Source organism: Carassius gibelio, chromosome B9, assembly GCF_023724105.1.
Source record: "Carassius gibelio isolate Cgi1373 ecotype wild population from Czech Republic chromosome B9, carGib1.2-hapl.c, whole genome shotgun sequence".
Lineage (NCBI taxonomy): Eukaryota > Metazoa > Chordata > Actinopteri > Cypriniformes > Cyprinidae > Carassius > Carassius gibelio.
The window spans coordinates 16,859,735-16,875,629 of record NC_068404.1 but is presented as its reverse complement, the minus strand read 5'-3'; the positions used below and the strand labels follow the sequence as shown (position 1 = coordinate 16,875,629).

The window sequence follows — 15,895 nt, the reverse complement described above, 5'->3', positions numbered from 1 at the left end:
ATCTCACAGTCGCACACTTCCTCCCTGTCTGAGTTTGTGACACGGTGAGCACTGCAGAGTGCCGAGATCCATCGTTATATTACACAGCGAAACTCTTGAGACAGGTGTTACGTGTGAGTGAACATATTCAGGCTCAGGACTAGTGAAGGATGTGGTGGCTTTGAGATCTTCTGTCTTGTACGTGTGCGTGTGTAAATATAGAAATAATCAGTTATGGTTGCAGACCTGATTCATCAATTAGTTCTTCTGTTTGCGCACTGTTGCTTTGATTTTAATCAAGGCTGCTTGACTGAGGGTGGATTCCGTTCTGGGTTGGAGCTGCAAGAGCAAACAGCCTCTGGTGCTTTTAACCCACTGTTTGATCACTTGTGCTCTCAGCTGCATTAGGTCCTCACAGGAAGAACTTCATATCGGTCAAGTTGACAGGATAATGGTCTTGAAGTAGATGATGTGGTCTTTTTACTAAGCAAAGTGTTTAGAACTAATTGTTGTTGTTTTTTTCTATTATGGCAGTGCTTTTAATATTCATTGGTTGCAAGAGTTAGTGATTTGAACGAAATGCTAGTTAGACGATGCCGATAACTTTGTGGCAGTGCACCAACATATAACGCTATAGCGATTTGTGCATCTTATGGACCTTTCACGGTCCTGCCCCATTCTCTCTCCCACTTCACTTCCTGTCAATTTACTGCCCTCTCCAAACAAAGGCTAAAAATACCAGTTAAAAATGTGGCTTGTTAAAGAATCATTAAGTATTTTTCTAAGTAATTGGACTTCATTTTGCTTCCATTACACTAACTTGCTGAATCTGCTTTGGTATATTTATTATATTTTAATGTTATTTTAATATTATTCCTCAATTGTTATAATATTTTAGAAATGCTCAGAATATGTTTTTAATATTTCAAAATAGTTTTATTTATTTAAGTTTTAGTTTTAGTAATTTTAAAACTTAAACTAGCTTCTAAAACTAACTTCTGTCAGGAAACATTTCACATTTTTAGTAAATTGTTTAATTGTATGTGAAAACAGAAATTTTTAATAATAGCCACATTATGTTTTTATAGCATTAGTATAATTATAGTTTTTATTTTCAGTTTAGTTTTGAACCACAGCAAGTGCAGATAATGTATGATTATGGAATTCCAATATATATTGGATTTACCCAATATATATTTACCCTTGGAATTAATAAAATTGCCCTATACATTATTTTAATGCTAACATAAAAATTGTAAATTAATACTCATGAATGCTCGATGAGCATTGTTGGATACTTATTTTTTCTGTACTCGTTTGAGGCTGTTGATTCACCATTAATCTATATTTTCATCTGACAGAAGTATTTGCTTTCAGGAATATGTCTGGAGGTGTAGCCGAAAATCCCTGGAATTTTTTTGTTCACGGATGGGTCTGATGAAGTGCACACTACTGTTATAAAAGCTTTGTTTTCTCTTGTCTTTATCTGACTGTTCATGTTTCTGGTCTTCAGCATCATCTTCTTTCATCCCCCCACCCCCATCCTCTTCTGGTATTCCTGGAAAGCCTCTTTCTTGCTGATACCATCACTTATTCATCCAGCTTCACTCTAGTGCTGTAGCCCCATTTCCAGGATTGTGTACTTTGTCCAGCAGGCCTATCTGCACGATCATCTTTCCCTCAGGCCACAGCAACGGAGCTGACAAGCAGAGCCTTCCCCCATTGCACATGAGCTCATGATGTGAAACAGGGACCTGTTAATACCAAACAGCTCTCCTTTTCTAGGGAAGGCTATTTTTACTGCACCAGCGAGAAAATCTTCTCTCGAGCACCAATTTGAAATCATCAGTCTATAAACTATACACTTGAGCCAAGCTGTAAGGTTTCCACTTTAACCCTTTATGGTATTATGTTCAAACGATGGAAAATGTTTCCTATTAGGTATAATGGGAAAAAATAATCATACTGCCTGTTTGTTTATGCCTGATGAAGGTCAATGAAGTGACATTTGTGGTGGTTGATGTTTTTGTGGAAAACTTGATACGTGTTTGCATGACATTCAGCCAAGGATGGTGACCCATACTCGGAATTCATGCTCTGCATTTAACCCATCCAAAGGTCACACACACAGCAGTGAACACACACACACACACACACACACACACACACTGTGAACACACACAAAGAGTAATGGCAGCCATTTATGCTGCGGCACCCGGAGAGCAATTGGGGGTTCAGTGCCTTGCTCAAGGGCACCTAAGTCATGTTATTGCCAGCCCGAGACTCAACCCCACAACCTTAGGGTTAGGAGTCAAACTCTCAAACAACTAGGCCACGACTTCCCCATTTGATAAATAAAAAAAAAAGCATTTATTTTAAATACTTTTTTGTAACAATTTAAAAGTTTCATTTTTTATCAGTTTAAGTCATCCTTACTCAGTAAAAGTACAAATATTTAAATAAATAAATAAAAACACTGACCCCAAACTTTTAAACGGTAGCTCCCAAATTGCTCCATTTAACCTTCACAATTATACTTAAAAGCAGAGCTCACTGTTAGACAGCTACTTTACTCGCCCTTTTTCATAAATGTTTTTTTGTAGAATGTTGTTTGTGTGCTTTTCTTGGATTTTTTTTACCTCTAAATAACAGTGTGCTGAAATGCACTTATATTATTAGGAACTCTTCCAAATAAACAAAGAACTGAACTAATATAATTGATGGCACTTGATTCAAGTGCAGTGAAGTGTAAATTTTCTATATTACTGTATTATACTAATTGATTTGTGAACAAAAAAACATTGATTTAAGCCCAAATTTGAGAAGCACCCCAGCACTAGTGTTTTCTATGAGGGTAAACACAAAAGTAGTCTTGGAGAGAAAATCCAATGTTTTTGTCCACACCTCTACATAGTCTGGGTCTTGTCTGAGCAGCTTTATGGCTGTTCTGTTTGGTCCAGAGGTGCTGTTTCATCTCAGCCCTGAACACTTGATTTAGGATGTGCGCTCCTTCAGCCGACTGACAACACTGTCTGTAGATCATTAGCCAGAGACTTAAAACATTCTTTTATATGTTAGCCTTAGAGAGGCATTTAACTTGTGTTTCCTGTTTTCAGGATGCATCAATAGCACATCGCTTCCACCTGATGAGGGAGAAACATCCAGAGAAGTTTAACAGCAGGTAAGAGAACATGCATTCACGAAGGAGCATATGGAGAGAGGACAAATTGACATAAAAAAAAATGCATATGAAGAAAGACGTTACAATGTAACATCTGAGAAGGAACTAAAACATAGGTTCTGTTTAAACCAGTCATGGCGAATTATGAGCAAACTTTATTTGGTTTCTGCTGAGTCATGTCGTATGGCCATGCCCACACTGAATACTCACTGTTAAAAGAAGTTTCCCTTTATTGTATTTTAAAATCTTTGACTTGGTTGGTCTAAGCATGCATTTACACTTGGCATGAATATAAGCCCAAAATTTTTCTTTATCAGTTTTTGTGTCCAGAGATCAAAGTCATTTCAAATTGAAGTTTTATGATTTGACCTTCGAAAAAAGACTTCTTTTTAGTGCCAAAAAAAAAAAATCCCTGATGAATCACCACTCTACATGCTGCCTGTGTCTATGTCTGGTCTATCACAATGGTGAGCGGCTGACTGTTTCAATTTCTTTGAAACAGCTTGAGTAGAGTCAGTTTGAATGGAGTTTCTTAATTAAATGTTATGCAACGCGTCCTGTCTTCATCAGTGGAAAGTAAACCGGTCATGTATCCTTTAGAGATGACCATTTAGAGCGGTAAAGTAGAAATGATATAGTCTAATTTGGATCCTCTACTATTATCTCCACTCAATTGGATCATTTGAAGTAAGGAGCAGAGTTGAACAGGTAGAATGAATCAGGGTGATGTTAGCGAGACAATTCAGCATGAGAAAGGATAGCAGTGAGATCGTCATTGCTCAAAGAAATTTGTAGCTTACAATAAGCCTCCATCAGTCTTCCAGCAATAAAAGGGTAACTGCTAAAACTGACCCTAGAACAGCACTTTGGATCGGCTCTAACAGCTCCATAAAATATGATGTTTTATCTTAAGGAACAGTCCCTTAGAGCCTCTGGTGCACTTTACAGTAGCCGTTCTGAGCTCCCTTTGATGTGGATCTCTTTCAAGTCCTCTCTACTGTTCTCTATTCTCTTGGTTGATGCCTCTATTGAGAAATGCTGTAATAAGCCTGTGTAGCCTTTGGCCGCAAAGCACTCTGAGAGAAGGGAGTTTTTTGTTAAGCGTCATTGGTCCTGCTTGGTAAGACTCCAGGCTTTTTAGGTTGCCATTCATTCCATGCCATTCAACTCAATAAGGCAGCAGAAATATTGAGATTTAGTGATTGGTTGCATAATCAGATGTTGATTGGACAAGCAGTCTTCCGCTCATTATTTAATATATCATTTTTATATTTTTTTTATAAATGTTATAAATGCGCTGTTTCAAAGTTTTTTTCAAAAGTTGGTGATGAGTAATAAGTAATAATAAATGTTTCTTAAGCAGCAAATCAGCATATTCAAATGATTTTATTTATTTATTTATTTATTTATTTGATACTGAAGACTGGAGTAATGGCTGCTGAAAATATAGGACCACAGGAATGAAATGCTTTTGAAAACATATTTTAATAGAAAAATTTAAATCACACTGTATTTTTTCAGTCTGTACGTATTACAATTTCATAAGTTGTAATCATACTGTTACTGTATTTCAGCTCAAAAGTATGTATGTTGGTACTCACTCTTGAAGCGCCAATCAGATTAAGGGACCAGAACTTACTGTTGTATAATGCAGTTAGTATAATGCATAAAAAGGTTATTCACTCTTTAAATCCATATTAGGCATTTTCTGTTGTCTTTCCACTAATAGAATCTGTAAAACTGTTCCACAAGAAGTGTTTGAGTGACAGTGGCATGTACCGAAGTCATATATACAGTATGATGTCCTGTATACCGAGTGCTGCTGTAAAACGCTGGATGCTGGGATTATATAAAGATGGATGACAGTTTTCCATATTAGAGTGAGAACCCATCACGGCAGTACAGCTTTTTTAATAACTTTTAAAAATAAATTCCTAATGACTCATACACGATCTGAATTATGGAACCTGCCTGGCTGAATTAACTAGTTAATGTTTCAGTTGTTCATAATTCATGCACCTAGATTGCAGTGCGATGCCAAACATCCTGTGGTTTCTCCACAATGCGGGGTTTGCAGTTGCAAGTTTCAGTCAAATGTGGCTCATCTGCATTTTATCTTTAAATGACTGACAGACGGGGAGTCCAAAATAAGAATAAAAGGAATTATGTCCTCGGCCCATTTAAATCATTCAGTGTTTAATCCCAGAGTGAGTCACCCAGAAACACAATATAAAAGACTGCCAAACCAAATGCTTTATCTGCTTTGCTTTGTTCTGCAGATTTAGAATAGCCAGCCAGTGCATCTGCCAATCTATGGCTTTCTAATGAGGTCTGCGCTCAGTGTTTTTAGGATTTGAGAACGCACTCTCAGAGGCAGCGTGCCACCAGATGGTACATAAATGATGGTTGCCATGGAGTTGCACGATTTATCCTCATCGAACCTGTTTATGTGACATGTTTCAGTCCACCTGTTATACTTCACTCCTATGCAAACAGTGCTTTTAGTTTTAACTGGCACTCAGAGCGGCATAATGATGCGAAATCTGCATTAAAAACTAATGCAAATTCCATTCAGGTGTGTTTATATGTGTGGCATGTGTTAACATCCACACGCATTCCCACAGTGACGTGCAATACACAGGGGGGAATATGTGTGACTTCTCTCACCTCGGTGTTCAGTGATCTGCATCAGGGAACCCAAGCAGCCCAGGTGCTAATGACCACGAATGCACAATGGACCCAAGCCTCTGTGTCCGCTCCTCCCAATGGGGCAGCCAGAGGAAGTTTTGGATTAAGAGGTGTCAAATTGCCCCATAGAAAAGAAAAAAGCCCTCTGAGATGCCTTTGTCTTTTCGATTAAAATAACAATGACGGCTCTGTGGACAGTCAGTTTCTCAAGCAAACAATGGCAAGAAGATGAGAGGCAGGGATGAACACAGTGTTCATGGGGGGTCTTGTTTCCCCTAATATCACGGTGGATTACATCCCCACACTTTATTCCTTTTCTTTCGCAGTGTTTCTAAAACACTGAAGTAGTTTATTGGCTTAGCTTTTTAAATGCAATAAGCTACAGAGAAGGACTGCAGTAATGATGATAAGAATAAAAAAATTACAATGAAAGAAAATAAAAATGAATTTTAAGATTCTGTTTTGTATTAGCCAGCATTGTCAGTTGAAAATGTAGATTTAAAAAATATATCTTTAATGTTTTTTTAAAGGGACAGTTCACCGTTCAAAAATGAAAGTTCTGTTATTAATTACTCACCTTCATGTCGATCCAAACAGGTAAGATGTTCATTCAGCTTCGGAACACAAATTCAAATATTTCTGATGAAATCTGAGAGCTTTCTGACCCTGCGTAGACAGAAACATGATTAGTTCAAGGCCCTGAAAGGTATTAAAGATATTAAAATAGTATGTGTGGCATCAGTGGTTCTACTGTAATTGTATGAAGCTACAAGAATACTTTTTTTGCACAAAGAAAAAAAATGAAAACTGAATTTTCAGTTATTTTGGTGAGTTATTCCTTTAAGGTGATCTCAAAATTGTTATTATGTGTTTAAAGTATTAACAAGTGCTGTTATTTTTTCCCACATATAATATCCCTAAATAATATTATTAAATATCTTGAAGACTTGTAATCTCTTTATTTAGTATTGGCACCCACCATAAAATCTCTACAGTAGTTATTATGGTAAAATTTGTGAAACGCCTTAGCTGCATTATTCATCTCGATAAAGATTTGAACTTGACTGAATGAATGCATCAGAATTACAGTATGATAAGGCTTTATATGCAGCAGTCAGTGAGGGGTAGGGGTGCATTAAAATGCATTTATTTCTGCCTCAAGAAGCCATTGATTGATCATCAGCGTGTAACTCAGCATGTAGTTAGACTACTGTATTTTCACATTGATCTGTGAAAAACGTTGGGCTTTTCACTCGGGGCTATTTGAGTTAAGGTAGATGTCCCTTTTTACTATGAACCATGTCATATGCCCCATAAAAATCAAATATGGCATTAAACAGAATCTGAAAGACATTTGTCTGTTATGGCTGTTCAAAAAACATTTATTTTTATTTTTTATCTTTTACACTCGTGTTCTTTTCAGACCCTTTACAAATAATATGAAAGACTTAGTTGTCTTTTAATTTTTGTGTGAGCTACTTCTGTAAGAATTATTCTTGTCACTTTTCGATTCAAATATATCAAGTCTTTATAAGAGAGATTTAGATTGTTTAAATGTCATTGGTTTTAAGTTGGACATAAATCCCGCATTATGTTATACTGGATAGAAATGAAGATATTATTAAATGAATAGAAAGAAGACCTCTTTATTGATTTTATCTCCACCAGCCTCCGATCAACTTTTTCTTCCCAGGTTAAATGAGTTGATTAACGTAATAAATGTCATGAGATGAGACCGTATCACGTGACCGACAGAGGAAAAGGCCAAAAATGGTCCTGACCCAAGCTGCCGTCTGTCTGCTCAGCATGTGAGCATGTGTTTCATAACCCCTAAGAAGATGTCTAGGTTTGTGCTTTGAGTTCTATGTGTGTGTGTGTGTGTGTGTCTGTGTGTGTGTGTGTGTGTGTGTGTGTTGGTCAGTTCATTGTGTATTTTAATGCAAGGACCGTATGCGTGCGTGGGTGTGCCTGTGCGCAAATCCCTCCGTGTGCACATATGTGTGTGTGCCGGGACTCAGCAGAAACCCAGCGTGGCTGTGTTCTGGAACCTGTTGTTCCCTGCTGCTCTATGCCCATGATGGGAAGGAATAAATATACGCTTCCCTTCCTCACTATCTCTGGCTGCTGCCAATAGAGCAGCCCGACAGAACGTACCCCCTGCCCTGACCCTCCTTCCCACACACACACACACGCACACACACACACACACACACACTCACACACACACCCTTGCTGTGGAGCAGGTCACAGGCAGACTGCTACCTGAAATCAGAACACAAAGCCATAGAGTTAGCTGTAGATTATCTGCTATAAAAACAATCATTTTTCTCCATCTATTATTATGTTGTCAAAGTTAACTTAATATTTTTATGTTGTCAAATTAATATAACAATAATTACTATTATTATTATTGTTATTATTATTACTATCATCCATATTTTTATTTATACAACTTTTTCAACTTTGTTTAAAATAATTTGAATGTTGTAGAATTAATATAATAAAAAAATCATAATCATAATTATCATGATAATCATCATCATCATTATCAGTTTCATTTTATACAACTTAAACTTTGTTCACAAAGTGCTTTCCAGAAGTGACCAGTCAGATTAACAAAATTGACTAATAATGAAGAATATGGCTGCAATTCAAAGATGATGATTATTATTATCTTTTGTGTTGTAGCATCTTATGAATGATGTCAAATTATCAAAAAAATATTATTAATAATAATAATAATAATCAGTATTACTATTACTTGTAATAAATATAATTATCATTATCAATTTTGTTTTAGAAGTAACAACAATAATGGACTTTAGAAGTAACAACAATAAAAAAGATCATGTATGACCAGATCTTTATTGGATAGGGTAAAGTTGATATAATAATAATAATAATAATAATAATAATGACAATATCACTATTATTATTATTATTATTATTAATAATAATAATAATAATAATAATAATAATAATAATAATAATAATAATAAACATCTAACAACATTACCTACAAAGTGCTTTTCAGAAATGAATATTCAGATCCAGAATTGTAAGAGGTGTTTACATAATAAGATTATTTAAACTAGATAAAAAAAGATTATTTATGCTATTATAATAGTTATATTATTAACTGTCTGTTATATTGAATTATTAAATTGTTATAATATAAATTATTATTTTATGAATGTTATTAGTGTCATTAGTCTGGCTTTCCAGAAACAACAAAGAAAGATTGAAAGACTCAACTGCATCAGAGTGTTCTGATGGAAAGGAGTCGCATTGATCCGTCTGACATGATGCTCAGCCTGGCCAGATTACAGTGGGATATTCACACTGAAGTCTTTCTTCTCTTGTTCCCATCACAAGAGGTTCATCACATCTTATCTTTAACCCCCAAATGCCCTCCTCCCTCTACAGCACCCCCGTCCTTAAACTCACTCCCATTTGAGCTGTCAGTCAGAGGCTGTATCCGAGTCGGGATCAGCAGGATAAGGACTGAGCTGTGGTGTGACTGATTGGTGCAGTGATACAGGGCCAGAGAGCTTGCAGGTCAAAAAGTCATCAGTCTCTGAAGGGATTATGGGAGATGGTTATCTGGGCCGATGACCAGAAGGGTGTGTGTGTTTGTGATTGTGTTTGAGGAATGTGTTGGTTGAATTTAAAGGTTCACTGACCCTTAACATCCACATTTTTATGTGCTGATCCAGATTTTGAGCACAAGTCTAGTCAAGAGGATTTCAAATCTATTCGACCTCTTAATGTAGTTTGATTGCTCAGTTATGTTGGATGGCCAAAGATGCCAGCTTTTAGTATTTGCAGCTTTCTTCAAAGCCCAGAAGACAACTTTGTAACAGGCTGCTAACAGAACTTTATTTTCCTATTTATCAAACTGGGGGTGGAATGCAAAGAGAAACCCGTGGCTAATTGTTTTTTTTCCAGAGCTTCTCAGATGGAAGTTAGCTAATGAGGTTAGGCAGCTTGACCCTGTTGAGATTGCAATGTGGCTCTAATTGTGATCTCAAATCTGCTCATAATCTCTTAATATGAAAGAATGAAGGTAGCAAGTTGCTGGAGTATAAACTGAGGGAGAGGATGACAGAATGAAGTTTTAAAGAAACAGTAGCAATGCTATCAACTTGTGACAATGGTTCATCTGTTTTCAAAACACAGTCGCTTTTTGAGTAACAAGCAGACTTTTCAAGCGAGTTGTGGTATATCACAACAAACCTCTACATTGCTATGTTTGTCACATTGTATGGTATTGTGTTGTATGACATTGTATTACAACTGAGCAAATAAAGGTCATGTTCAAACATCCCACTCCAAAAAACCTGTCTTTCTAAAATATGTTTTAATTGTTGTAATATTATTTACAGTAATGCATTTGAGATACCGTATGCATTTTTGCAATGCATGGGTTTCTTTGCATCTATCCCATGAACTAATTATATATATGTGATATATTATATATTTATATATGTATATATTTATATACATAATATAAATATATAAATGTATAATATATAACATATATAATTATGTTCAAAAGTTCAATATTGATTAATTTATATCATATATAAAATGTTAAATAAATAATCAAAAAAAAAAAAAAAAAAATGTAGTTTCAAAGCAGACTGGAAAAAAAACAAAACAAGATGGTCTAGAAACATTTTCCACTCAGAAATAGCTAGTAAATTTCACAAACAATGAACCAGCAAGTAACAAACTACACACATGAAATTTGAAACAAAAATGAAGGAGAAAACCTGAAATAATATTTTCTTATAAAATGTACTTCGAAAAATATTCTTACAGTGCACTTAACTTAAATTTGACTTGTCAAATATAACAAATATATATAGAATTTTATAGATTTATAAGCATGTTGCCATCAGTATTTGATGTCAGACTTCACTTACACTTGTGGCTCTTGTATCCTGTACCTCAGCAGATTACATGCTTTATATAGTTGATACTTATGTTTTCTCTCTGTCAATCCCTTGTGGACCTGGAGAAGCCCCCATTGCATGTTGTCTATTATGCAAACAATAATGTTGTCATTATCAGCAGAACACCCCTTTGCAGGGCCTTGTCACTTGTTGTCACCATCTGATGAGTGTAAATTGCCCTGTTTCGTAACCAAAGTGAAAATGCAACACATTTACAGTAGAGAGAGAAATGATAGGGTCCTGGTGTTATAAAGTCCTTTGTTTATAGGCTTATAGCACTGAGCTGAAGCAGAAAGTCTTACCCTTGATATTGGCAGCGTCTGTTGTCCTCAGCTGGCTCCTCTCAGTGTTACTGTCAGATTGTGCTCAGGTTGCAGATGGTGGCTCTGGTTTCTCCATGGAAGCTGAGGCCAAGTTCACTGTCACTCATGTCCTCTCACACCTGTCTGCCTCGGCTTTCCTTGTAGTGTATCAATATTTCAGAAGGCCAGGGGAAGGGCAGAGGGTGACAAAATGAACTGGCCCAAAGGCTTTCTGGCCCTAACTGTAACCAGCCATGTCTTCAAGAATAAGATTGAAATGGGTAAGATGAGACAGACACAGCATTGTTAAAGCACAACTCATACCATTTTGTTTAATTCAAATTAATTTGACAGAGTTAGACCTGTTTAAGTAACAAATGCTTAAAAATTTAGAGTTGGAAAGATTTTGTAATCTTTTAAAATTTTAAGGCTGCATTAATTTGATTAAAAAGAATACAATAGAAACAGTAATATTGTAATATACTTTTACAATTTAAAATAACTGTTTTCTGTTTTAATTCATTAAAAATTGTATCACATTTGATAACATAAAAAACAAAACATTAGAAAACATTATTTTCAAAGTTGCCAAAGTTTAAAATAACTGCATTTATTAAACATCTTTCTTAATGTTTTAATGTTAGTTTTGATCAATTTAATGTGTCCTAACTGAATAGTAGTTAATTTCTTAAAAATCTTACTGACCCCAAACTTTTGTGTGGTATAGTGTAAATCGATGGTAGATTTACCTTAATTGCATTCCGTATGCTTTCCTTAGCTAATTAAATTGTAAATTTGATGCCGTAAATCTTGATTCAGCTACTAAACTAAACAAAAACACTATTTTTGTAAATCTATGTTATGTGTTGTTGCAAATGAGGTACTTTTGGAAGTTTTTTGTTTAAAGTTAGATCTGAGAGCAGTTGTCTGTTTAATCCGTTGACAGCCCAATGCTCTGTTCATCCCATAATATTTATTTTCACGCCAGCATAAGCATTGGGGTGTGTAAACGCGAACTTGTTTGTTGTTCCAATGATAGAGCAGCTGCACACCGAGTCATCTTTTCTTTTTTTTTCGCATTATGACTGAGCTTGAGATGTGGCATTTTAAATCTTGTTGAACATAAGTTTACGTTTGTCAGTTACTCTTCTGAGTTCACCTTAAAACATTAAATGCCTAGGTGTCATTTACGACAGGATCCTCACCCATTATTATTTTTTTTTTTATTTTTTTTTTGCCATGTTAGCATTTGAGGTTTGTAATAAGTAAATACATTACAGCTGTTTTTTTAGATTACTGATTGATCAGAGCCATAAAAGATCAAGTATTCATGCATAACCTAATTGTTTTCATGAGCTTTCTACATAACATCACAACCAAAAATGTATTGTTTAAATGACATTTTAAATAAATTATTTTTGTTCTCTCTTTAGGATGAAAAACAAGTTGTGGTACTTTGAATTTGGCACCACAGAGACCATCTCAGCCACTTGTAAAAAGCTGAACGAGTGTATTGAGGTGGAGGTGAGTTCAGGACATTTATCCTCAACAGTGCCTTGTTTTACTTGACAGCAAATGTTGTAATTATATACAGCCACATTCACAGTCTTTTGACTGTGTATATGGACAGTATGTCCACTGAATACTTCCTTCAACAAACTGCGATTCATTATTGCAGTAAACCTCAGGTCAGCGTTGAGGGAACATGTCAGGACATCCATCTGAACTCTGTTGACAGTGTTCCCTGCATGTCAAAATTTCACACTAGCCAGTTTGTGTCTGTGGTTTGACGTACATAATGAATGTAATGACTTTCAATGACAATGAAGAGTTTTTAAATGATTCATTCATTATCAAAAGTGCTAGATATTCCATCCAGACAGAGACATTATAAGGCAGCAAAGACAAACCACTTGTGAAATTGAAAAATGCCTATCAGCAGTCATCTTTTTTAAAGAATTTTCAGCTTGATTTGAGCCAAAATGTATGAGTTATTATTAAAGCATAAACATGATTTCATTTTTTCTGCACTCAAGTAGATAAAAGCTGTACTTTGAATGCCTATTACTTACAAAAAGATAAATAAAGAAAGAAAAGAAAATACAGTTGGCCGCATTACCAACATGGCTGCTAAGTAAACTAACGTTGATCCAGACCGAAGAGGGTTATGTTTCACAACGGTTATGAAATTAGCAGAGCTATGAAAACATCAGCAGCCAAGGAATTCGCTTTAGGAAAAGAAAGTTTCTTTCTCCCACTCTTGTGTGGGATCTCACACGGATCGAGGCGTCTCATTATGTCGTAAACATGTCAGCACTTGTCTTTTGAAGTTTGTGTACTTTTCCACTGTACTGACGCCCTTGGTTTGATTCAGGGTGGTCTGTGACATCATACAATACTGCACAGCATTTCTATTTTTGGATCGCCCGCAGGCATTTTTAGACTAGTTACACATCTCTGGTGCGATTGCTATTGATGCCCCACTCCTAATAGTTAATGCAGTTTATAATGCTTTAAATGCTTTGTCACTCTTTTTTATGCAGTTTACATTACCATTCAATAATTTGGAGTCATTTCATTTTTTTTTTTTTATAATATTAATACTTTTTTTTAGCAAGTATTCATTAAATTGATCAAAAGTGACAGCAAAGACATTTATAATGTTAGAATAAAATAAAACATGGTAAACATAAAAGGCTCTTTTCCAACATTTTCTTTTTTGTTTTCCTCTGTCTGTCCCAGTGTGATGGCATCATTTTGGATCTCAGCAGCACGTCTCTGGAGGGTATCGCTGTGCTCAATATTCCCAGCATGCACGGGGGCTCAAACCTGTGGGGCGAGACCAAGAAAAGACGGAATTACAATCGCATGAGTAAGAAAGTGCCAGAGAGAATGACTGGCAGCACTGTCACCGATGCCAAGGAGCTCAAGTTTTGTGTGCAAGGTGAGTCAGACTTTAGGACATAAAGCACTGAATTAGATCTGGGTTGCTCCTGAAACGTTCCTACAACCTACAAGTTTCCAAATATAGCAGAGACGAAACCAAAGCATGCACATCGACGGCAATAAAAGGCAGAGACATTATCCTTTTGTATTCAGTTGTTGCTTCTGGCTGTTTCATTGTAGTACATTTAAGTGTTGATGACCGAATTGACTGAAACCTCGGATTTCCTGCCACTTCTGATAAATGTCAAATTACTGGCCATCTTCGGTACATCAGCGCACCATGTGGAGCCGTTTCATGTGCAGCTCTGACTCACAGCTGCTGTGGAGGAGCCGAAAGCTTTTAACCATGGCTAATGAGCAGGAGTCTCTCCGGCTGCTCGTTACACTGATGTTCAGTCTCACTGTGTTTAGGGACTTCCTGCGCTCGTTTCACAGAGTGTGAGGCGCTATTAGCAGTGCTAATCGTCATTTAGGGATAGCGCTATCTGTGTCAATGCCTCACTGAGTACCAGCTTTTCCAGATTCCACACTAGAGTTTGGTGTCACTACCCCATTAAATGTCCTTCAGGGAGGGTAAATCAGCACAAACGCCCTTGTGACGCCAGCCTCCGGGGCCCCGGCGTCACCATCAGCTGTCTCAGTCAGTGATCAGAGCTCGGATGTGACTGTGCCTCCCAAGGTCAGAGCAACAGCAGCTGTTTCAGGTAGCAGTGAATCAGCCTCCAGCACCAGGCCTGTGTTTTGTCCAAAGGAAATGAAAATTCTGTCATCATTTTATATAATCATATATATTTCTTAAACATCCCAGGTGAAGGTAGTTGGTTATATACAAGACTAGCTGTATATGTTCTAATGTGCTGATTTGGTGCTCAAGATGCTATAAGTCAGAAACCTTCCTATGTAGATGCTCTTGACTTTATTTGCAGTAGTTCTTCTCTTCCCAGAAAAATATGACACTAGTGATGGGAAGTTCGATTCTTTTCCGCGAACCGGTTATTTCGGACGGTTCAATTCAATAAACCGGTTAAAAAAACCGGTTCATCGGTTCTTTCACGTTCGACGTAATGACGTCATTGGCGACGACGTAATGGCGTCACGTCTATCAAACATTCAAATATATAAAGTCAGTAATCATAACTTTAGTCAGTTAAAATCTCATAATCATGAAAAGTTTACATTTGAGTTTTGCAACAACACCTAAATACAGTAACAGCAATAATGTCCATATGAGGATTTAAGTCTTGAAGATATAAAGTAAATAAATTAGGTGTCATCAGCGCAGAAACCATGATCCACTTACTAAACATAATCCATTGCGATGTATTTGTTATTAAATGAGCTTAGCCTACGTTTCGCCAGATTGCCCTTCATCCAAGCCCTCGAAATACCCGCGCTCATAACATTACTAGTACAGAATCAGAATCAATCACCAAAAGAATCCCTTCGGTTCAGACATGCTGTGAGTCAGTTGGCTTCACGCTGAATCGCGCATGCGCAGTATCATCAGTTCATCGGTTCTCAATTCGGACGCGTCCGACAGAAACGATTCTCGGTTGAGTGTACTGATGATCCGAAAACCGATGCAACCGGTTCTTGACTCGAGAACGAGAATCGCTCTAACCGGCACGTGCTGCAGTACAGTGTCATCAGCTGCTCTACTCGTGTTCATGTTCTACAAACTCAATTTGTGAATGTGTCATCATTAACTACAAATACAGTACAGATATCTCATAAATCATCCCTTATTCCTATTAAACATAAGAGTCTTAAGAGTCTTAATTATTGTTCAACTTCCCTGAAAACCCATTTGGCCTATACATTACAATATACAGATTGGAAAC

At 36.6% G+C, this 15,895-nt stretch overlaps 1 protein-coding gene across 9 annotated transcripts in view; it reads left to right on the top strand.

The window, feature by feature from the left end:
• The window catches only part of LOC127964709 (diacylglycerol kinase beta-like), a 111,368-nt gene that overhangs the window by 76,148 nt on the left and 19,325 nt on the right, over window positions 1–15,895 (top strand). For all 9 annotated transcript variants that reach the window (XM_052565001.1, XM_052564997.1, XM_052565000.1 and 6 more), the window contains 3 exons: window positions 3,096–3,160; window positions 12,542–12,632; window positions 13,851–14,052. In XM_052565001.1, coding sequence (XP_052420961.1) covers window positions 3,096–3,160; window positions 12,542–12,632; window positions 13,851–14,052 — 358 coding nt within the window. The remainder of the gene's footprint in view (window positions 1–3,095; window positions 3,161–12,541; window positions 12,633–13,850; window positions 14,053–15,895) is intronic.